The 23058-nt window shown below is 36.7% G+C and overlaps 1 protein-coding gene across 1 annotated transcript in view; it reads left to right on the top strand.

Moving 5' to 3' along the window:
• The window catches only part of ARHGAP15 (Rho GTPase activating protein 15), a 329404-nt gene that overhangs the window by 167209 nt on the left and 139137 nt on the right, over positions 1-23058 (top strand). The window contains exon 8 of the mRNA XM_071562294.1: positions 1676-1802. Within this exon, the coding sequence (XP_071418395.1) occupies positions 1676-1802 (127 nt within the window). The remainder of the gene's footprint in view (positions 1-1675; positions 1803-23058) is intronic.

Raw genomic sequence — 23058 nt, 5'->3', positions numbered from 1 at the left:
GTTGCACAAAAACGTCATTTGATTCTTGCCTCAAAACGGAATGCTACATTTATTTCTCTGAAATAACAAGGACGTTGGCTTGCTAAGAGTTGTAAAAGCACACAAGCACTTAATAACTAATGAATTTCTGCATTTTCTGTTTATGCAGCCTACAGTATATAATCTTCAATAGAACTATTAATACATTTGAGCTTTTTATGAATTTTTGTATTACTTATTCACAAGCATAACACTAGCAAATAACATTCCTTTGTAACTGATTGCTGTTATTCTCCCAGGAAGGCTGGGGGTTTTCTACCAGAAGTAAGCAGGGTTGCATTTTATTAAAACAGTTTTTAATTACCAAACCAGCTTCAGCTGTAGCTTTTTCTTTCATTTTTTGACACTATCAGTACAAATTCCAAGTGTCTTCCTCCCATCTCAGCCTAATCCAAGAACAATTATTTTATTTTTAGAGGGCACTGACTTTCCTTGTTCACTACAGAAACTGGTGAGAGAAAAATATCCCCATTTCTTGCATTTTTAGAGGTTTTGCTGCAGAGGAATTTGCAGCCTCTTTGAAAGGGTTAATCTGAACACAGCTACTGTTTCCTTAAAGAGCTACAAACATTCTATTACCCTGAGGCTATAATCAGCCAAGGAAAGTTTGATCTGATGATGTATGTCTTCATATTGTGCATTTCATTGGGTGTGTGAGGATATTGATATCCGACAGAAGATTTTGGGGTGGAGTTTTCCATGGAGACTCAGAAAAAAAAAAAAAGCTGGCTTATTATGCAACTAAACATCTAATAGACTTGATTATATATATATATATATATAATATAAAATTATATTTTTTTTTTTAGTGTAGCTATAGTAATATTGTGGAATCAGAGCTGCTGCAGCAGTAGCAGCTGGTGGGGCACAGCTGGCCCATGGTTGGGGCAGGGCTGGTCCTGGCCAAGGTTCTCCTCTGCCGTGTGCGCAGGACAGGATGTCACCACCCAGCCCTCTGTGACCACTTCATCCCTGCTCTTTCTTTCAGTTTTAAAACTTTGAATGAGTGTGGAAAGCCTGGCAGCTTTCCAGGCTGTTGGGATGGTTAAATCTCACCTGATCAAATGCCATGTGAAGAGATGTGGGTTTAGCAGCAACTTTTATAATTTCTTTTTTTTTTTTTGCTTCTTTTCTCCATTAATTTTCATTTTGCCTACAAGTGAATTAGAGCAAGGGAGAAGCCTCCTGACTACTTCCTGAGCTTAAACAAGCAGAATTCAACACCAAAACTGCAATTATATTTGAAACAATTGTGTTTGCAAGAATATTTGCTGTAACTATCTAAATCAGAAAAGCAATTTAAACACCCTTCCTCTTTGCCAGCATTTGGAAGTAGCCTGCAATGTGGAAATAATTTTGGTCTCTAAAGCCTAAAGAAACAGGCCTTTTGTTTTCCTCACTTAAATGGGAATTTATCTCGGAAATTAAGATCAGTCTGTCAGGGCCATAAAAGCTCTGCCATATGACAAATTTTGCATTACACTTTCCTTAAATTATATACTCCCTGCACACTTGCTCTGTGTGTGTCTGTGAGCTTCTGTACTGGCATTCTGGAATCTCTTGCTTCATTCTTACAAATAATAATTTTATTAAAAGCATGCACATATGTATACACATATATATATTCTTTTCCCAGCCAAAAGAACAGAGAATTACATCGAGAAATTTGGAGTTCAAACTCAGAAGATCCTCCAGCATCGAATTACTGAATAGCTTAGACACTGAATCCAAAGAACCAAAGCCTGAACACAGAAAATCTTTAAGTAAGGCTTTTTTCTTTCCTCATTTATCTTTCCTGGTTTTTTTTCCCCTTTCCTTTTTAAATAACTATGCCATTACAGACTAAGATAATTTTTATTACATACAGAATGTAAGGAAGATCACTGAGAATTTTAAAGCTGAATATGTTCTGTGCTGGTATACATAACTTGCATTTAATAAAGACAGTTACTAGCTCCACACTTTTAAAGGGTGACACTCTCTCCTAAGCAAAATAAATTTGTTTAGGAGCAAAGACTTTTATTTAAGCCATTTATTTTTAAAAATAAGCAACATAAGCCCTACGATAATGGTCTGTTGCAGTTGCTTTGTTTCCATTTTAGTAAAATACCTCAAATTGCCAGAGTAATTTTGTCTGTTGTGTATTTATACACTGAATTGCTGAAAGAATTGACATATCCTTTGCAGCCGACAATCAGCGATGTATCTATAATTTTATAGAAGATAAATTCCAGGGTTTGACGTTGGCTTTTGTCAGTGTGATTAGCAAAGAAAGTGATCTAAAAGTAGCAGGGCTTTGCTTTACTCCACTGAAAAGACTTTCCTTTTCCAGCTTGTGCCGAGATGCTCATAACATCGTGGGCAGCAGCCGCAGGAGCTGCTGCTGCTGACCCTGAATCACTCACTCAGCATTTTTTTAATTTCACTCTCTCTCCTGAATTTTTGTTTTCCTTCTTTGTTTTGTGGGAGATTCACATCCTGATCCCAATGGCAGCGCCGTCACAGCTTTAGACTGGCAGGCTGGTACGAGATGCCTATAGGTACCAAAGGGCTGTGCAGGAATTTGCATGTACACATTTCAGAGCAGGATCACAGCCTGAGACGTTAAGAAAAGGGTTGCATTAAAAAGGCCCAACATAGCTATTTTTAATGATGATTATCCACACAATCATAAATATATGCACACATACGTGAGTGTACACACAAATAGAGACTCATTAAATAGTCTCTTTTTGCAGACCACAGATTCCTGGTTTTGTTTTCCTATTATCTTGGAGGTTTGTTTCTATTTTTTTTAAGATTTTTTTTCTTTGTGTTATAAAATATAAAGCAGCCTGAACATAGCTTGTGAAAAATTGTCCCAATATCTTTGTGCTAGGTGTTATGCTGCATTTCTTAGAGGAAGAAAAATAGGAATGAGAATGTAGTGAGTTCTTAGGGTCTGATTCTGCTCTTATTGTAGCTAATAGAAAAATGCCCATAAACTGTCTCAGCACTCAGGGAATTTTTATTTATTTATTTAGACTTCTCACATATCTTTAAATGATAATTTGTCAGACAAAACAGAAAAAGTGACTATGAGCAGTGACAGAGACTTAGTCTATGTTTCTTTTCAAACCTTAGAGAATCCCAAATAACCTCCGTTTTGTTAAAGGCTATTTAAACTATTAAAAAAATGTGAAAATATCTGCTGTGAAATCTCACTGATTTGAAGCTTGCATTTAAATACCGTAGATTGGATTGCTTCTAAAATATGTATTCAGAACTTTTTTTTTTTGGCCCCTTGAGATAAAGCAATTATGTGGAATTAGAAAAATCATATTATTCACTTACTTATTAGTAGTCTAAGCACAAACTGTATTGTCAGTTTTCTGCCTTTGGCTTTCTGTGCCCTTAATGTTCACACAAGTATCGTAGCCAGAATTATCGGCAGCTAGAGCCAAAATTGCTTTAAAAAGGCATGAGAACTGGTAATGACACATTGTTAGCAGTTAACAGGTGGTCGTTTCATTGTCCAGTTTGACTGCAGAGCACAAAGATATGTGCAATATCTGCAAGTGTGTTTATAAAGTTCTTACAAAGTTTAACGATTTTATAATTTTATAGTGCTCTTACGCTATTGACTATTGCCAATGCCAAATCCAAACAAAGGAGATTTTTTAATGATGGCTTAAGACTCCTCCAGTTTAACACAGAAGATGAGCAACTGATGTCTTCGAAGCCCACCCCCAACCCAGCCCTGATAACCTTTAATGGAATGTTCAGACAGTTAAGACTCATTTGTACTTACCTTCTCTACATTTTAAGGCCTGGAAAAAAATGTCCAGATTTAGACTTGGTACTGCTACATCTTTGTTGTTTGGGGGGGGGGGGGTTGTTGGGGGTTTTTTTGGTTTGTGGGGGGTTTTGTGTTTTTTTGGGGGGTTTTTTGTTGTTTTGTTTTTTTTTTAAGCAGGTATAGTCTAAGAAAAGCATTTCAGTAATTTACTCTAATTTAAAACTGGGGAGACTGCCCCTAGGGACTTAGTAGCAGGAATTTGGTTTTTCTGTCTAATCCTAATTGCTTCTGCTTACACTACAAGGACAAATGGTAATTCTCTGTTATGCTCTTTGAGTTGTAGACACTGATTTCATTGAAAATTGGGCTTAAACTGCCAGGCTCAATTTCCAAAGTTCACAGAGTGGCCATCCTCTTGGTCACGGAGCTTTTCAGTGGCTTCTCATCCCGTTTGGTTTCAACTCATGTTCCAATTGAAGTTTTCTTGAGCTGGGAAGAAACCAAGGATTGCCTTGGGGAACATTACCAAAATATGTAAAACCATGAGCTTGTTCTCAAATACATGGAGAGAGATGACTCTTTATTTTATGATGCCAACTATTCCACTGATTTAATTTATGCAGCTGATTCTGGGTCAGAAAGAATGTGTTTTTCATCCCAGCAGCCTTCCCCATTAGAAGAAGAACACATTTGGTGCAAGGAAACTGCCTTGCAACACCACTCCTTTTAATGCAAACAAGTGTTGTTCTAAACAGATAATTTTAAAAAATTCGTGTCAGACTTCATAATTTCCAAGTAATTCAGTTATCATTCAGACCATACTTTTTGTTGTTTGATTTTTTTTCTCCTAAGTTTGCCAAAAAAACCTTTTTAATTAGTACCAATTATAATTGGGTCTGCTGGTAGGTGGTCTGCAACTTTAATTTCATACCACATGAAACCAGACACCTGGGTGAGACTGAAAGCAAAAATGCTGTCAGTGGTGCATAGGAAGTAGAGAAAGGATCTGGGATGTAGGGAAAAGTTTTTTGCATCACAATGTTCCCAGAAATCGTTCATTTCTCCAAAAATCTGGGGAACTTACAGTGTTTGTGTACTATAGGCCCTGTCAGGACAGTTGTGTTGTGAGGCAATTAAACCAGTTCCACACTCTCCACTAAGAGTATTTCTTTTCTTGCCCATGATAACTCTGTGGTTTGCATCATCTGGGCCATTTTTGTCCATCATCTGGGAATTCTGTCACTCAGGAGTGACCTCTTGTGGAAGAGCCTGAGCTGGAGTCACTATTGATTGTTGGAGGGGATCAATTCCCCTTCTACTCCCCCTTTCCTGGAAGGAAACAAACTGCTCCACAGTAGGAAGAGTGCCCTTTGGCTACCGTATCAATCTGAGGGCTGCTCTTGTCAAAATGCACAATCACAAGCTTGATAATGCAATCCATTCCCAAAGCACTATATTTCCAACCTGTTCTCCATCATTTCCTTATGGCGTCACATTTACTCAGTTCATCACATTCTTATTAATATTTTAGGTTTCCTTGAAAGTGATGGAATTCTATTTTTATTACAAAAGCAACAAGAATAAATACTAATTGTTGTCAGTTATTTCCTTATGTAGTGGGAACAGTAATCTGTTCCTCAGCTTTAGGTTGCCAAAGCAAAATAATGAAATATTTTAGACATTTAAAAAAATCTGTGATATTAGATAAATGCAATTTGATCTCCTTGTTTGCCACATAAAAGCTGGAACTGCCTGAATTGATAAGATTGAATTGCATTATTTTTATTGTTTCTACTCGCATATTTTTTTCTTATCTTCAAGAACACTTAACTTAAAACCCAGTGGTTAGTCATGCAGCCCTGCAAAGGAGCCTGGAAAATCTCCTCCATGTTTGAATACTAGCTTGAGGTGCTACAACAAGAACATCAAGATTTAAATATATATATATATATATATATACGGATGTATAAGTGTGTGAGAACAGGAGTGTCTTGATGAGTTGAGCAGTGTTATTGCTGCTCACAATCATTTTAGTGTCTCAATAAGAGTAGTCAGGGATCCAGCCGTCATTGTGCCAGGCACAGTGTGACACCAAAGTAAGACAATTCCAGCTCTCAGCCTGAATAAAGACAAGTTGCAACAGGTGGGAAAAGTAGACAAAAGCAGGGGGTGGAAGGAAAAATTGACAGCAAAGCTGACATGTCATGCATATTAAACAGCAGGCTTGGGATTCCTTTCTGGTCTTCGTAAGGATCAGGGTCTTAGCCCAGCACCCTGGCCACCAGCCAACTCAAATAATGATGTTTTCCCTACCTAAATTCCTCCTGGACTTTCAATAGAAAGGGAGTCTTTTATTCCCAAAGGATGATGCTTTGCCTCTGGGATGCCACAGCCTTTCATGCATCCCTAGGAGTGGCCTCATAGCAGTGTCTGGGAATATGCCACCTAACACCTTTTTAATCAAGAAAATAAAATAACCACCTCTGGATCATAATTTCAACTTACCTTCAGAGGTATTTGCTACAAAGTGAACTGGGCTTTGAAATCTGCTTCAGCTTCTTAAAAGACACAGTAAAAGTCAGGAGCTTACAGTTCTTAGTATTTAGCTGTGTGCTTTAAAATTGTCCAAAATTGCTTTTCTTGTTTTATTCACTTTTCCTTACTTCGGAAGGCTGAATTTTGAAACTCAAGTATGGATGCATTTATCCCTAAGTGATTACTAAATTGTCCAGAATCCTCTCTAAATACAGTTTGTCAGATAACTAAGAATATACATGGAGTGTGTGGAGAAAAAGAAAAAAAAAAACACCAACCAGCAGCAGAAACGCATTTTGGTCATTTAATGGATGTGATGGAAGAAATGGAAAATTAAAATTTAAACCTTCCTGACTCCATGTGGTGCTTGCTCCTTCCCTGGCTAAAGCTTCTTCCCAGGACTTGTTTGGGGGTTTAAAGTTTGTTCCTGCATACAATGGGGTGTTTCTGTGGCAAAGACCACCTGGCTGAGGCTGCTGCTTTCTCTGCAGAGGGCAGGGATTGGCACTGGGGCACAAACACATGCATGGCTTTGGCAGAGTCATAACAGAAGGGAAAAAACCCAGGAACTTATTTTGTTGAAAGCATTGTTTAGAGATCCTAGAAAAAGGACACCTAATTGCAGGCAGTGCTGAGAGGAGCCTGTGAGAGTTTTCTCTCTTCCTCTCTAATACATGAAGGGGATAGTAGGGTGGGAGACCATATCTTAGGATGAGACCATATCTTGGGATGTAGAAGACAAGTTTTACTGACCCAGCCAAACTTGTCAAGGCCTGGGTTCTGCGGTAGGTAATGGAGTCTTTCACCCACAGAAGGTCATTTCTGTGGAAAGGGGGCTAATTACCAGGCTGCCTAGAGCAGTGGAGGAATCACCATTCCTGGACGTGCTTAAAAAAAGTGTGGATATGGCACTTGAGGACATAGCTTAGTGATGAATATGGTGGTGGTGCTGGGTTGGTTGTTGGGCTCAATGATCTTAGAGGTCTTTTCTAACCTTTACGATTCTGTGATTCTAATTAGAGCTGCAAAAGTTGGAAATCACTCCATTTCTTTGTTAGCTCTGATGAGGTCTGAATTCTTTCCCCTTTTCAGCCCATTTGTTTCAGTTAGATGTGAAGTTCAAAGCCAAATGGTTGCTATTTAGGGACTATTATTACATGACAATGTTAGCATTATGTATAGGTCAGCTTTATTACTTTTAATAAAGCCAAGAAACATAAAGCAGTAATGTATATGAGTGCAGCATTACCAATGGCAACAATTAAAACAGAAAGCAAAATGAAAACTAGGTGCAAATATGCAGTTTCCTGCTGCAGTGTTAATTTTGTCACTCTGCAGCTTGTCTGTTCATAGCATTTATTTTTATTGCATCAACAGAAATGCAGTTCAGGGACTGAAAAAAATAAAAGCACAAAACCAAAATGCAACATGTTGCTTCTGCAGGGTGGAATCACTCATTTGGACTACAGGGACTAACCATATTTTTTGACATATTTTTGCTCTCATGTTTCTCTGCAACATTAAGTATAGGTATGTTCTTTTCATAAAGCTTAGGAAAATACTGATTCAGCAACAAAGGAGTAATAATATTGGCATTTTGGAAACCAAACATGTCAAATTCAGAAACAAATTGCGTCACTTCTGCTGATAATAGAGGATTATGTTGCACCAAAATCACAACTGGCTGTGACTAGTCCTAAAAAAAAATACATTTCTCCTGAATTTGAATATCCTGTTTCCATCAATTATAATATAATGTTCCCTTAATTCTTTCTTTTGTTTCTACTTCACTCTCCAAATTCCTTCCAGAGTTTACTATTTGGGTTGAAAAAGCATATTTTTAAATTGGGCATAACCAACTTCCATATAAACATTTGGCAGGGAAATCCGTGCATGTTCACTTAATTCATTTTTATTGAACCAAGTCCAGATTTTTAGTCAGGAAAAAGTTAGATATTAATCATATCTGAGCAGGATCATTAAATTTTCCTTTACCTACCAGAACAGCAGGGTCATTACAGAACCATGAGAAGTTAGCTCACTTATTAATCTTTACAATTACATAAAAGTGATCATTTTTATAGTACTTAAGAGTAGCTCTAACCCATTACGTGAAGAGTGTGTGGGAATATTACAATATAATATAATGTATTATTATAGATGTGACCGGTGACTCATTGGTCTGCTCACTGACACACAACTCTCTGGAAAAGTTATCTGTTTGAGCTTGGATAATCTTTAATTGTTTCATACTCCTCGTGCTCATTTATGGGGCATACTAGTAAATAGAGAGCTAGTCACTGAGTTATTAATTACCTCATTATTACTTAATTATCACCATTGCATACTTCATTTTTATGGGGAACTATATCATAAAAGAAGGTATTTTATGCTGCCCACCACAGTTAAGTATGAGTGACAGTGATAGCTAATGTAGGATTGAGTTAGTTAAGGAAAATCAATCAGAAATCCTCACTATAGATTACTATCCAGTTTCTTCTGCCTTTTCGAGCTAACACTTCTCATCCTTGACTTTGAAACCCAACAGTTTAAACTTGGTTCTTGTTTCAGTGGACTAATCCCCTTTCATAAATCATGTTCAAGTGCTGAAATAATTTGCACATCGTTTAAAGAGTATTTGCTTTGAAACATTCACCTCAAGCCCTTTTGTATATCCTTTCTCTCTAAAGATTTGTAGTATTTGTTTTGTTCTCTGAGGTATAAAAGACCTGAGTAAACTTTATTCCTGTTGTTTCAAGATTAGTGAAATAAAATGCATATTTATTCAACTGGGACTGAAAGGAGCTTTAGTAAAGACGATCATACATACGACCCAGGGGAATGTTATAATACAAAATGTCTGTCTTAAAATCTCTTTAGGTTTGTTCAAAACACTATTGAAGGACTTAAGTTTAAAGAAAAAAAGAAAAAGGTTACAAATCCATATTTCTTCTTTGTTCCAAAGAAGAGAGAGACACCATATATTTTTCTTAACAAAATAAACTCCTACATATGCACTCTAGATGAATTTGATATGGAGACAAGCAGAGACTGGATAGTCACAATTGCTTTAAGCCTTTTCCTACTGAACTGTGGATACTGATATAGTCTCTAAGGAAATTATTTTGGAAAAATACATAGTTTTTGTTTTGACCACACACTTGCCTCAGAGAAAGCAATCACAAAGAAATCATGAGAATTTTAGGTATTGTTGGAGTCAAGCAGTCGTGTCCTTTCCATGATCTAAAAGTCACTCCTGTAATGAGGAAGAGGTTTCTACTCTGCCTCTACCACTTTTAAGCCCAGCCATCCGTGTCTTGCACTGCTTTGGTGCAGTCTCTTAATTTCTTACTAAATAGATCTCTGTTTACATTGGGTAGCAAAACTAAAGTTTGATGTATATTGTACAAAATGCCATGATTTTTATGGTTTAAAGCAGCACACAATGCAGACAGTAACATCTGCTCGACCCTCCATCGCCCGTGTCATCAGTGTATCTCCAGTTTTGTTCGTCACCATACTGGGCCTCCACAGGAAAGGATTACAGGCTGACAACAGATAACACCTAAAGAGATGGTGGCGTTTTCACTGCAACAGGGAATATTTTAGACTGCTGTCTTTGGAGAGAGGTCAGAACTAGAGCAAATGAGCAGGACTTGCTGAGCTTTGTTATTATGGAAGGGAGAGAGAGACCAGCTTTCCATCACTCCTGTGAGCTTAATTTTGAATCTCTTGTGGTATTTATTGAAATAAGTATCCTGATTGGAAGGTTGTAGCCAGACAAAAAAAAATGATTCTTACACCAAACTGTATTCTGAGCCTTCACTATTATTTCTAACTAATCTAGATGCAATCCTCATGGTACTTTGGAAGAAATGTGACAGAAATAAGGAGGATTTTAGATTACAAAAGTCTAATTTGAGATCAGTTAGAGAGACTGTACATTGGGCTCTGGATGGGAATACCTTCTGCCAAGACTCACCTTTTTCCCCATGGTGAAAAGACTCAAACATTTGCACTTTCCAGCTTCTAGAATGCATTTAATTTAAATTGTGACATCCAACCTCAAATATTTAAAGACCAGCTTAATGGTACTGTCTTCTGGGCAGGGCATATAAACGCTTTAAAAAACAATGCCCTTTGTGGGATCTCTTATTTGCTCCACCAACTGCCTGCTGATGTGCAGGATACACAGATCCTGCCTCTGAAAGCCAAAGGGTGGCATATCACTCAAGGGTTAAATGCTGTATTGTTTCTCAATTAAGTAAAAGGTTTCAACTAGCTGGCTTTAAATATTGATGCTGAAGAGAACACTGTGACATATGAGCAGCTCCCCTCACCACCGAGGATATTTGGCTCCATTTAATTAATTCCATTGGCCATTGTCTTAAGTGCGCCCAGGATTCACCCAAGAGGAATTCACTTGTGTTACTGTTATTGAAAAGTGTAACATGGCATTATCTGCCTCAGACAGACTTTTTGTAGCATTGAATCAATTCCCCAGTTCTTGAAAACAACTACCTCATTTGATTCCTTTCATAATTAATGAAATTCGGTAGTAATGCTTTTGCCCCTCAGCTCAGGCTGGAAAGATGTTCCAAAACTTCACTTTTCAAGCTGAAAGCACTCTAATTTTCAGCCTAAATGGACTTGTGGTATTGCTTGCTTGTGTCAGCTTTTATCTTGCCCTTTATTTTCTGCAGTTCTTTTCTGTCTCAGGTGTTCCACCCCAAACAAAGTTACAGACATGAGTCTTACTCCTTCCCCTGCTTGTGTTGATGGGCTCAGCCAGTCAAGATTTGTAGCTGTGTCTCCTATCACAGAGTGCTGCTCCTTTTCCTGAAGGTCTCAAAGAGCCTTTTTCTGAATCTGCTTGTTTCAGTCCCTGCTCCTCGAACATGGATATTCATGCCTAGGTCTTCCCACAGGCTTGGGAAGTGGAACTCATTACCCCATATGGAAATGGCTCACTTGATACAGTCTAGGGTTGTATTTATCTCTTTCATGGCCAATTTTTTAGGGATAACAAGCAAACAACCAGGACACGCAGAACCTGCTGTCCTTTCATCTCTTGCAACCAATGTATTCTCTGTGAAAACTAAAGAGCAAACTTGCCTTAAGCCTTTTTATAGCATGTAAAATGTGTTCCTATGTGTGATAACAGTTTTTGTAATTAATTTTTGAGGTGTTCAATTCAAACAGAAAAGTAACATTCTTATAAAACTGAGCAAGTCTTTTCAATCAGCACATTTAGAATAAATGAATTGAAAACATCTAAAAATACCCCGGTGCTAATACATTAAAAAAAAAAAAAGAAAAGAAAGAAAAAATATCTTAGAGATGAAATAGGATTATCATGAAATTATCATGAAATTCATGAAGACACCTTGTCTAGAACACACAGTTTTAAAAGCATGGAGGTATGAAGCCCTACTACAGAAAGTGTGTCTCTCCATGTATAGCTTTATAGTTAATATTTGCTGCAATGACATAGTGACAGTATATTTTGTGGTCACTCTTGCTGAAGAAGGTTATACTTCAGTCCAAGGACCCTGAGCCTAAGGGAAGGTGGCCAGATGTAGGGAGGGCAGAACAGGAGTGCAGCCAGATGTACAGTGGATCATTTGCCATTTAATAGGCTTTTAGACACAAAAATATAAATCAGGGCAAGTTAACCTTTAGCTTGGTGGGTATCTATAATGAAAGACTTTATTCAAGGTGCAGGAACATCTGCTTTGAGCCCACATTGCTTTGTGCTCCCTCTTTCTAGGACAGACTGGCTGTGTCCTATTCAGAAAAGGTTTTTTCTCTGTTCTTATCTAATCACCCTGTAATGACTCTTTTGTTAGTGTGACTCCACTATAAGTCGGTGCTTCTGTGTATCCCACCACCCCAGTGCTTTAGGAGTATTCTGGTGAATTGGTCTGATATGTAGACAAGCAATATTATAATTGAAGGTAAAATGCTTTCTGGGACAAGTTAAAGGTCAGAGTAACCCCAGCACAAAAGAAAAATTGGTTCTGTCTTATCCATAACACCTCTAGGGAGGAGTCTCTGGAGTAAACTTGCTCCTGAGCAGAACTTCTCAGTAGGATGTCTCTTGAGAAGCGGTACCTGAAAGAACCAGGAAGTTGACTAAAACTTGTGTAATGCAGGTGATGCTCTCAAAATCACTCTTTGATTGTCCTCTATCTAACCTATAGGTACATTCACTTAATCAAAATATTTACATCATTGTTATGGCTTCCGAGATGTTAAATTTTTCTATTAATGTAAAAATATATTTGGTATATGTTTTTGTGAGAGAACATACGTACAGTATCATTCTTATCTATGTAAAATTGGAGTAGATTATTTTAGGGTGCTATAATTTTCCTACCTTCCTTTAATCCAATGAAGGTATTTCAGCTCATATGTTTGAAAGAAAATCAAAAGACAGCAGTAAAGATTAATGAATAAATGATGAAAGCACTGTAATACCTGAATTGTTATACAGTGTTATCTGAAGATCATTCAATATGATGGATCAAGGGTAGCACTGATATTAAGGCACAATTACAAGCAGTGAGACACCTGATTTATTACTGCAAAGTTGCTCTTAATTTAAGGTACATGTTAGTCATTTCTGAACTGGAATTTTAAATCTTGCTTAAAAAGCCTTTTGCTGTGGCATCTGAATTTGTTTTCTTTTGAGGTACCATAGCAGATATTGCCTGTTGAATGAGAAACAGTGCCAGGAAAGGCAGAGAAGTGGTCTCATCTTATCTGATAGACTTTTTAAAAAATCATTTGTATCTGATGAATGTGAGAACGGTGAGGACTTGTTAGAATTATGGTTTCTGTTATCAATAATCCACAAGGAGAATGTTCTTTGAAAACACTTCTCTTATGTTTTGGAGTTTAGTTCACAGAACTAAATTTGCAGAATTCACCTTTTCCAAATAATTGTTTATTTGGAATTCATCTGTAACTGTCCCCGCTCAAGTTACAGATCATTCACAGTAATAAACCTTTCTAATTCTGTGACAGAATATTCATAATGTCTTTAAAATACTCAGCTGGATAATGGTTGCCAGGATCTGGACAGCAAGACTTCAAAAGACACAGTCCTCTGATCTCCAGTTTCCTTTTTCTCTCTAAGCTTGGAAGGTTTCAACTATCAAGCATAGATTAAGTTTTATTGGTTGATAGTCTAATTGCATTTGTATTATCTTTCTCCTTAATATTATTTTCTTTTCTCTGTATTGGATTTCATCCAAATATTACTACTACCATGAAACAGTTTTCTGAAATGTTTTGCTTTGATGCTTAACTGCTTTACACGTGAGTGCTGCAATAAGGTGCTGGTTCCTGATAATAGTTTTCCTTCTGGAAGGAAAAGTTTCCACAGTCTCTTGTGCTTTGCTTATATTTGATAGAGCCCTTCAGCTTGAGGCTTTTCACGGACAAGATAAGGTTTGGTTAAACATGTGAACTTTTGAATGTTTATCTGAACTAGGTTTGACCCCTAAATTTGTCCATCATTAGTTATTTTGCTTTTCTTTTTCAAGACTAAATTATGCTATTAAATATGTTCTAAAGTAGGTTAAGCCCCTGTGCAGTTTGTCAGCTGGAACATTAATTTTAAAACTAAAACAGTCTTCTATTGGCTCGTTTTAACATTAAGTCTGAATTTTGACCATGGCTGGTCAAACAGAGAGTCAGTGCACCCATGCAAACCCCACATGTAGCTGATTGAAGTGTCTCAGAGTTGTGATGACTGGCCTGATTTTATTTCAAGAAAATATCATGATAATTAGTAATTATTTGCCTACTCAAGCAGCTTGTTCCAATGCAGCTGTTCTGGAGACTGGATAAAGTACTAAATGTCACCACATGCCCTGCAGTGTCTCTGGGGATGTCCCCCTCTGAGCCCCTACACAAGGGCCACGCAGACTTGAGGTCCCAGCTACTGCTACAGCAACTCCTTGCACTGGCAGTGCAGGGAATGCTCATTTCTGGGGTCCAAGTTACTCATGCCCTCAGCTGACCACACCTTTGTGTCCCCTTCAGACTCACGTCTTAATGGTACCAACCCAACTCATGCCCTTGAGTTTCCTGTGGGATGGGAAGGAGACCCCACCACATTGTAGGGAGAGTGGGTGGGTGGGTGCTGTAGCAAGCCAGAAGTGTTGTTCCCACAACATCCTGACCGAAGATATACCCAGTAACACAAGGAAGAGGGCGCAAAGTGTAGATTCTGTCTGCTGTTACACAATTGAACAGCATCACCTGACTTTTATTAGATGAACTTCTGATAAAGCCAATGCTAAATAATCCCACCCCTTCTTTAAAAACACTATAATCAGAGCTTTCAGGTGAGCAGTCAAATTAAAACATAAACTATTGCAACATATGTGACTGAATAGAGCAGCAGCTTCATTCTGAACTTTCCTTTTCCCCCTGTAATTCCATCGTCTCAGTCCAAGAGAGAGGATGACCCACAGCATATCTCATAGGGCAGCTTCTCCACCCACAGCCAACAAAAAAGCTGCAGCCTGATTTTTGTCTGCTTTGTGAGTTTATGTTTATTTTATGGAGATCCTAAAGGACTTCTGGGGGAGGTCTTTCCAGTGTCCTCAGAATGGGACTCTAAAACTACCTGAACAAAAACCTACAACTGCTCAAAAGTTTCAAGATCAGTTGTGTTTTAACAAAAGGAAGCAATTGCTGTAGAAAAATAAAATAAAGTTGATGGCAGGGAAGGTGACTTTGTCTAAAGGTTTTTTGTGAATATAGATGTTGGAGATTCTTAACAGAACTTTCACTTGAGGCAAGAAGTAAAAAGAATTCTGGATTCTGGCGACTTGCTCTTTCTAAAAATGAGCTCATGGGTGATCTTTTGCTCTGTTATACTTACTCTAATGATATAATTGAGGTAGAGATAATTTGATAAAGTATAGTCGACATCTAAACAGAGTACAGCAAATGGATTTCAGATCTCTGGCTGGATATTTTTTGATTACTTTAAAGATAATGGGTGTGCCTTTCTCCTTCATAAACTACCACATCTACATTCACTGGAAAGTACTAGACTTGCTGTTTAAAAGAGAAAAAATATGTTGGAACTTGTGGTTTGAAACAGAAAATATGGAGCTAAATGTCACTACTGTTTCTCATTGGAAATAAACAGTTTTAATATGTTGGTTTCATAACTTGCACACGATAAATTAATTCTGTCCTTTATTGTATAAGAAACACTAAAAGTTCATCATGGGTCAAAAAATGCCATGTTATGAATATAATTGAAGACTGAGTGCAATGGAAATATAATTAAATTTTAAAATAATTTACTTTCAAAATTTAACAAAATATTTTTGATAAGGGTTTCAGTAAGAAGAAAATTCTTTGGTATGATATTCTTTCTGGAAGGGTCCCATAATACTGGATCTGAATAACAGATTCAACAAGGTATCCAAGCACATGTTTAAATTTAAATATATGAAACATTTGTATAACTCCTGAAAAGGCTGATGTAAATAAACCAATGCCTAGTCTCCCTTATTCTCCATAGGTAATTAATTTGTTTCCCAAAGTATAAGGCAGATTTATATGAAGGCTTTTAAGGTAAAAGTGCCCACATGGTTGGCAGTACCCTGTCCCTCAGAAGGGTTTTCTCTTGACATAACAATCTATCTGGTGCTCCTGGTAGAAAAAAGAATTGTATAATTTTTTTGTCTTTTTGTCTGAGTAATTTAGTGTAAGTTATGACTATCCATATTATTTGCAAAAGGTTTAAAATGTCATGGTTTTTTTTTTAGATTAACTAGTTAAAAATTTAGTTTAAGGCTTGAATGTTATTTACATGTATTCCATGAGAGAAGAAAGCAAACAGAGCCCCATATTCTAAAAAAAGAACAAAAACCTGAATGCATTATTTGTTGTAAATTACTTGTTCCACTCAATCTGGAAATGGTCTTAAGTACCTTGTTCTGTCTTCCTCAACCTATAATTGCAAGGTTTGGGGTTTTTGGGGTTTTTGCATGTTTGTTTATTTGTTTTTTTTGTGAAGTCAACTTTAAAAGTCCATAATTTAAATACAATTATTATTATATAAATATAATAATTCAATTAATTTTTTTTGTTCAATGTTGATCATGTTTTATCTGAGGGGGGTAAGATTATATCGCTGTAGACACTGAGTCACTCAGGTAGTGAAGGGTAAGCACTACTCTTTCCTATGTATTAGACCATCCACGTTACTGAGTATTTTCCTGGGAAAATTTTGCAGAGAGTCTGTGTCAAGAGTCCTAATCCCTGACATGATCTTGGAGAGACCAGTTTCTCCTTCTCAAACTGCACTCTCTCTTCCTAGAGCCTGTCTAGTCTGACTTTGTGTACTGCAGCAGATTTCATCCAAGTGCCACATGTTTTACATTAGATGAACATAAACTGGTCATACTGTATGAATAAAATGAACTCATTGATTTCTGGCATTGTGGTTTTTATATTCAAGTTAAGTGTGTATAATGGTGTTTCTAATATTGTGACAATACCAAAAAAAGTTGTGGAAAGAAAGGCTTGGCATGTCTTGAGTGATCTAGTCCAGTCCATCCTGTCACAAGGTACTGTGTTCTGTGTCCTAGTACATAAATTTATTAAGCTCCATCTTAAATTCTTTTAGTTTTATTTGCCACCATGACTTCTTTAAAAGAGTGTTTTAGAACTTCATATTATGGCCAGTTTATACTCATCTATTCTCATGCCAACATTGTTCTTCAGTTAAAACAGCTCTTCTCCCTCCCTGCTGTCCTGTTCTCCTCTCCTACTCCTTTTCCCACCCCCACCAGCAAACTCATAGAGAACAATCACAGCTTTTCTCAGTGATTTTCTAGATGGCCAAACATGCCAAGCTCCCTGTCTGCTTCTGAAAGCTCAGCAGTCCAAGGTTGAACACTGATAGAGAGAATTATTTTGTATTAATAAAAATGAAATATTTTGAATGTGTTGATCAGGCATTGGAACAGGTTGCCCAGGGCAGCGGTTGAGTCACCATTCCTGGAAAAGTTCAAAAGATGGGGCACTTGGGGACATGGGTTAGTGGTGGACTTGGAAAAGCTGGGCAACAGTTGGACTTGATGATCTGAGAGGGTTTTTCCAACCTTAATAATTTTATGACTCTATCATTCCAATCCTTCCCTAACCATGCATTGGGTAGTATTAGTTCTAATCTGATTACTCCAGCTTCCAGTCTCAATGTCACTAAGTTTTTGACTGATATCCTGAATTCTTGTCTCAGCTGATGATGCTTCCCAGCTTTGAGTCACCCCGTAAATTTTAGAATTCTTCTACTTTTTCTGCTGAAATCATTAATGAAAACACAAAGACAGTTCCAAGAATATTTCAGGGCTTACACTGATAACTTCCCTTCACTACAGTAGTTCTCCTTTCAACAAAGATCATTTTAATACCGTATTTAGTCACTTCACAGTTATTGTTTTAATTCTCTACATCTTCTCTAGTTTAACTCATCATTTCCTATTTGACATCATATCAAATGCGCAACTGAAATCCAGATAGATTTGGCCTATTGCATTTTCCTTTTCTAAAAACACCCATTTATTTTATTAATCAAGGTATTCGGTGTGATCTTCCTTTATAAATCCAATATATTCTCGGAAATATTGCTTTACATTTCTAAATATTTATGGTACAAATACCCCTAAGAAAAGCTGTGTGGGGAGTGCCAGCTTTGTTTCACAATGTAAGTTGTAGTGATATTTAACACACTATTCATTTATTTCCATTTACTATTAGAGTGGGACATTTGGGTTTTTTAAAATTTTATATGCATAAGAGCATAATGCAAAATATGAATTATACAGTCATTTCATTGAATCTTTACTGCTAATGCACACAAATTTCACAAAGTGTAATGACACTACTGAGCACTTAAGTTGTTAGGCTGTCATATTACAGAAAAATTATTTGTGCTATATAATCACTGTTTTCTTTCTCCTATTGTTTATTTCTGAGCTTACTTCATAAACATCTGTAAATGTAGATATACTTGCTGTGGCAAATATCTATTATTGGCCCATAAACCTGAACGACTTCAGGTCCATTGGTGCCAAATCAAACAAAATCTTCTGAGAGTCTGCTGGCTGGTGGTGCCCATTCTGTCACCTGTTGCTGCAGTTCTTGGGTCTAGGTTCAGCAGTTATAAAATCTGTAATTTTGAAGCTTATCATAAGCTTAATGATTAGGGGTAATGCCTGATTCCTGCATTTTTCCCCATCAATAACTTTTGTAGTGCTATTAAGCAGACCATGTACTTGCCTCTCATTCTACTCTTTTATAAAAAAACAAAAATAATAACTAAAAAAAAGTTATAACTCAGAGACCTGCCCAGGAATTTCGCTAAGGGATAAAATAGGATGACTGACAAAAATCTTTAGCTCAGTAAAGTAGATGAAGTGAATTCTTTATCCTTAGTAAGTAGATTTTATCGACTCCATCTCAGAGCATCACAAAGAAAAGGAAGGAAGCAGGACTTGGTTTTGTCACTCTCAAAGCTTTTGCGCTGGTTGAAAACCTGCCCATTTTTACAGGCAATAATGCATGCTGCTCCTTCCTTAAAGGACTAACAGCAGTGTCACATCTGCTGCAGGCCAAAAAAATCTGAAGAAATGTTGAAATCTGAGTTCCAACAGTATCTAATAAAACTTAGTCATGAGTCATTCAACATTCTTAAATTACAGTATCTCCTGGAATGTAGGCACAATCATACACCTCTGCACGTTCAGATATATTTCTTCAGAAAGATGAGACCCTCAGCAGTTAAACATGCCTATTACTTGAAATTAAGTAATTAATTTATTCATTCCTTTTGATTAATATTTTTGCAAATATGTGACAATACTGCTGTTAGACTTTCATTCTACAGAGGCACAGAGACCTGATCCTACCTTCTCTTTTGCAATCCAAGTTTTGATTCAGTCCTGTAAGGTGTTGCTGAGGACTCTGGATAGGAGTCGAAGCAATTTAGGAAATTATTCTTTTAAGACGTCAGAGATGACAGTTAAGCACGTGGACCTGTACATACATGTCTTAAGGACTTTTGATTAGTGTATTCTGTGTTTTGAATGGTCAAATTTGTCATTTTTAATATTCCTTGGGAAATAATTACTACATCTCAATTTCTGAGTGTTATTGCTATACTTCAAATCACCTCCCTTTCTAAGAACTTCTTAAAATTTTAAAGTCTTCAACAGTACTAAAAACAATTTGCAAGGTCCAGACTAGTTGGATTTTTTTTTCCCTGGACACCAAGGTTAGTGAAAGAGAAGGTACAAATGTAAAGCTATTTGAATCTTTTAGTGCCTTCTCCACTCCCACCATTGCTCTTCATTCCCACTGCTGCCCTTTCCATCCAAATAAATTACATACAATAATTTTGGGTGTTATAATAAACAGATAGACATCGTAATAATGTATTTCAGTTAGGAAGAAGTACTTGAAAGAAATTGGTTTTGCAATACACATGATGTGAGACAATCAATAGTGCTTTAGTCTGACAAGCACTGTCAATATCCCTTGTCACAGTTCAGAAAGTCATTAATAGATAGTTCTTCAAAGACCAATGCTTTCAACACATTAGAAGTGTTCAGATGTACTGTACCTGGTAGGAATTAATCATAGGTAGACCCTTGGGATTATTTATAAATATTTTGTAAATTAAGAGTGAAATAAAAGTTGTTGGAAAGAATGTGAGATCATGCTACGTGAGTTACAAAGTCTTGTTAAAAAATTATGGAGCTGTTTAGGACATATTAAAACATTTTGCTCTCTAAATCATTCAGGTTCTTCCCAGAACATCACACCCAGGAAAAACAATCTGCTAGAAATATGTTGTCTAGGTACATGAATAAATTCACAGAAACTATCTCATAAACTTTTTGAACCTTCCCCTGAATAGGTTTGAGCCTTGCCCAGTTCTTTCAGTTGTGGCCATGCCAAAACCCTGGAGAAAAGCTGTTGTAACTTTACCTTGAAAGCATGGTAGCCACTGCTCAATCCTGATTCAACTGAAGTATGTTTACTCTCATTGCATCATATATACAATTAAGAGCATTGAATGTTAACAGGTAATTCTTCATCTGCATCTCAAAACTTCCACTGACTCTGATGGTACTATCTGTAGAACTGTGTCATTTGGAGGTATTGCATTAATTCTTGCCTTTCACCTTTTTTCTGGTGTAAAAACTCTTTTATATACTTCATTTTGTTATTCTATCTGATATTTCTGTTATTTATATGTTATTAGGAATATTAAAGCTATATTTGAATAAGTATTCAGAGGATTTATGTAGGCCAAAATAAGACAGGTCAGTTCTTTCTTGCTGTATTTTTTTCCCAGAGAATTTCACCTGTAGTTATGTCCCCTGATTCTCCCCTAAAAAGAATGTTATTATGGTGCTATCCAATATTAAGGGCCAAACATGTGTTCTGTCTTTTAGTCCTAAAAACATGTTTATAATATTTTCTTTTTGTATCCAATCTGTACTACACTTCCCCAATGTGATAAGCTGCTTTGCTTCCATACATCTTGAAATCTGTGGAAAAGATCTTGCCATATTTTCATTTGTCCCTTCATACCTTTCCCCCATATGAAATAAATAAAAACCTAAGAAAGTGCCAAAAGTAATCAGAAAATCGTTTCTCAATCTAAGGGTTCATCTTGTTACAAGCCAAACATTAAAGTCAGATGATATTCAGGTTACCTTTTTCCTGCTGAATAAAAGCGTCCCAGCACACTCTTGCTCCACCAGAAGTAATTTATAATTATTTTATGCTTAGATCCTTAAGAGTCTTATTTTAACTTCTGTATGAAACTGCCTTCCACTTTTTATGTTGTTTGACTTTTGTCAGCTCTCTTTCATGGAGGATACTCCTGGCCAAATCAAGAACTTGAAATTTTTTTTAAAAAGGTATTGAAAAAAATTGCATTTTTTTCGTTTTATAACTACTTTTTTTGGTCTTTTTTTTTTTATCCAGGAAGAAATATTTGGTCTTTTTTTTCTTATTTCCAAATATAATGGCAAAGTCTTTTTAATGTGAAGGTATAGTGAAAAGAATGGTTTGGCAAGAGAAGGAATATTCTAAGTGAGATCCCAACAAGAATATTTCTGGCTAAGCTTGGCTTTGAAACATGCTATATGAAATCTTGACTTTCTGGGAGTCTTGGAGTTTTTCTCTGGTGACTCACATATATTTAATAGAATAAAATGAGAAATTCATCAACGTCAACTTTGCTGTTGTTTTGAACTATGTGCTGTACAGCTCAACATAGTACAAAGTTATCCCAGACAATAATTATTCCTACCTCTAGATGTAGTTTTAACACCATAGTTGCTGATGTAGGTATAAAAATTCCATCTGGGTTAACGCATCTTTCCAAAGAGAGGGATTTTTATCTGCTGTCCTACCCTTCACATTAGGATCATGTGCATTTCTGCTGGAACATCTCAACTAATCTGGTGTAGACTCGAAATTAAGTATGAAGTTCAAGTGGGTATAAAACACTTCAGAGTCGTACAGAATGGGAAAAGTGACAGGCATCTTAGTGACTTAAGAGATATTTTCACTCCTGCATAATTTAAAGCATTTGGGGAAGCCTCACTCTAAGTCAAGAAAAAGCCAACCTCAGTGTAAATCACTATGGACAAAATGGTCCTGAGCAGCAAAGGAGACCCCAAATTAAATACAATTCCCTGTTTCAAAGTACCATTAAGATGCAGAATTAGAAACATCCATTTGTTGTTCTTTTTATAGCACAGCCAAGTGACTTGGAATTTTAGCTTGTCCCTGCCAAGGATTGCTCAATTTTGAACAAAAAGTTCTCCACTATAATGTTAAAAAAGCACCAACCATCAATTGAATGCTAATCTTTATATTCTGTGATACATCAGTCCAAGAATGCTGCCATTAAAAAAATGTGAATTCTAGTTTTCATAAATGATGGATTATTGTACCAAGCCATGTATTTTCCAGTAAACTGTCCTTTTATTTGTCCTGTGTGATTACTAGTTTGTGGAAGTATGTGTGGGGTCAATTTAGTGCTGTGGGAAAATGGAGCACTCCTCTGTTAAAATCAGTAGTGAAATCAGAAGCAAACTATGCTCTGATCATCACAGGCATGTGTTTAAGTATTGCTTTCCTTAATTGGCTATGTTCTATTTACTTAAAATGAACAATTTGGCAAGTTTTTCTCCCTTGACAACAGCAAAGCATAAACCATTTTATAAGTTTGGCTGTTAAAATCAGATTTGTAATGTAAACCACAATATTCCAGGGTTGTTGCTGTTGCTTAACCAGTTATTTTAGCTTGCCATTGTTTTATAATTGTGCACCTTTAAATGTTCTGGTTCTGCTTATAACTAATGCAAAACACCCTGATAAAAGATTAGACTGATAATAATGATCATACTTTCAATTTTGCTCTCTCTTTGTTTGGATCCTCTGTATGGAGATTGCTGCATTATAGGGGAGATTCAGCCTGGATGGGAAGGTTGGAAGCATCTCTGTCACTGCAGCCAAATTATCCAAGGTGCTATTTAGAAGTTCTGTCAAGGGGACAACTCCTGCGAGTTCACCTTGTGAAGAATATTGTATTTTGGTGGATTGAATGATTGATTGATTGATTGATTGATTGACTGATTGATTTG

The sequence above is a fragment of the Pithys albifrons genome, chromosome 8 (assembly GCF_047495875.1).
Source record: "Pithys albifrons albifrons isolate INPA30051 chromosome 8, PitAlb_v1, whole genome shotgun sequence".
Lineage (NCBI taxonomy): Eukaryota > Metazoa > Chordata > Aves > Passeriformes > Thamnophilidae > Pithys > Pithys albifrons.
This window is presented reverse-complemented; position numbering and strand designations above follow the sequence as displayed.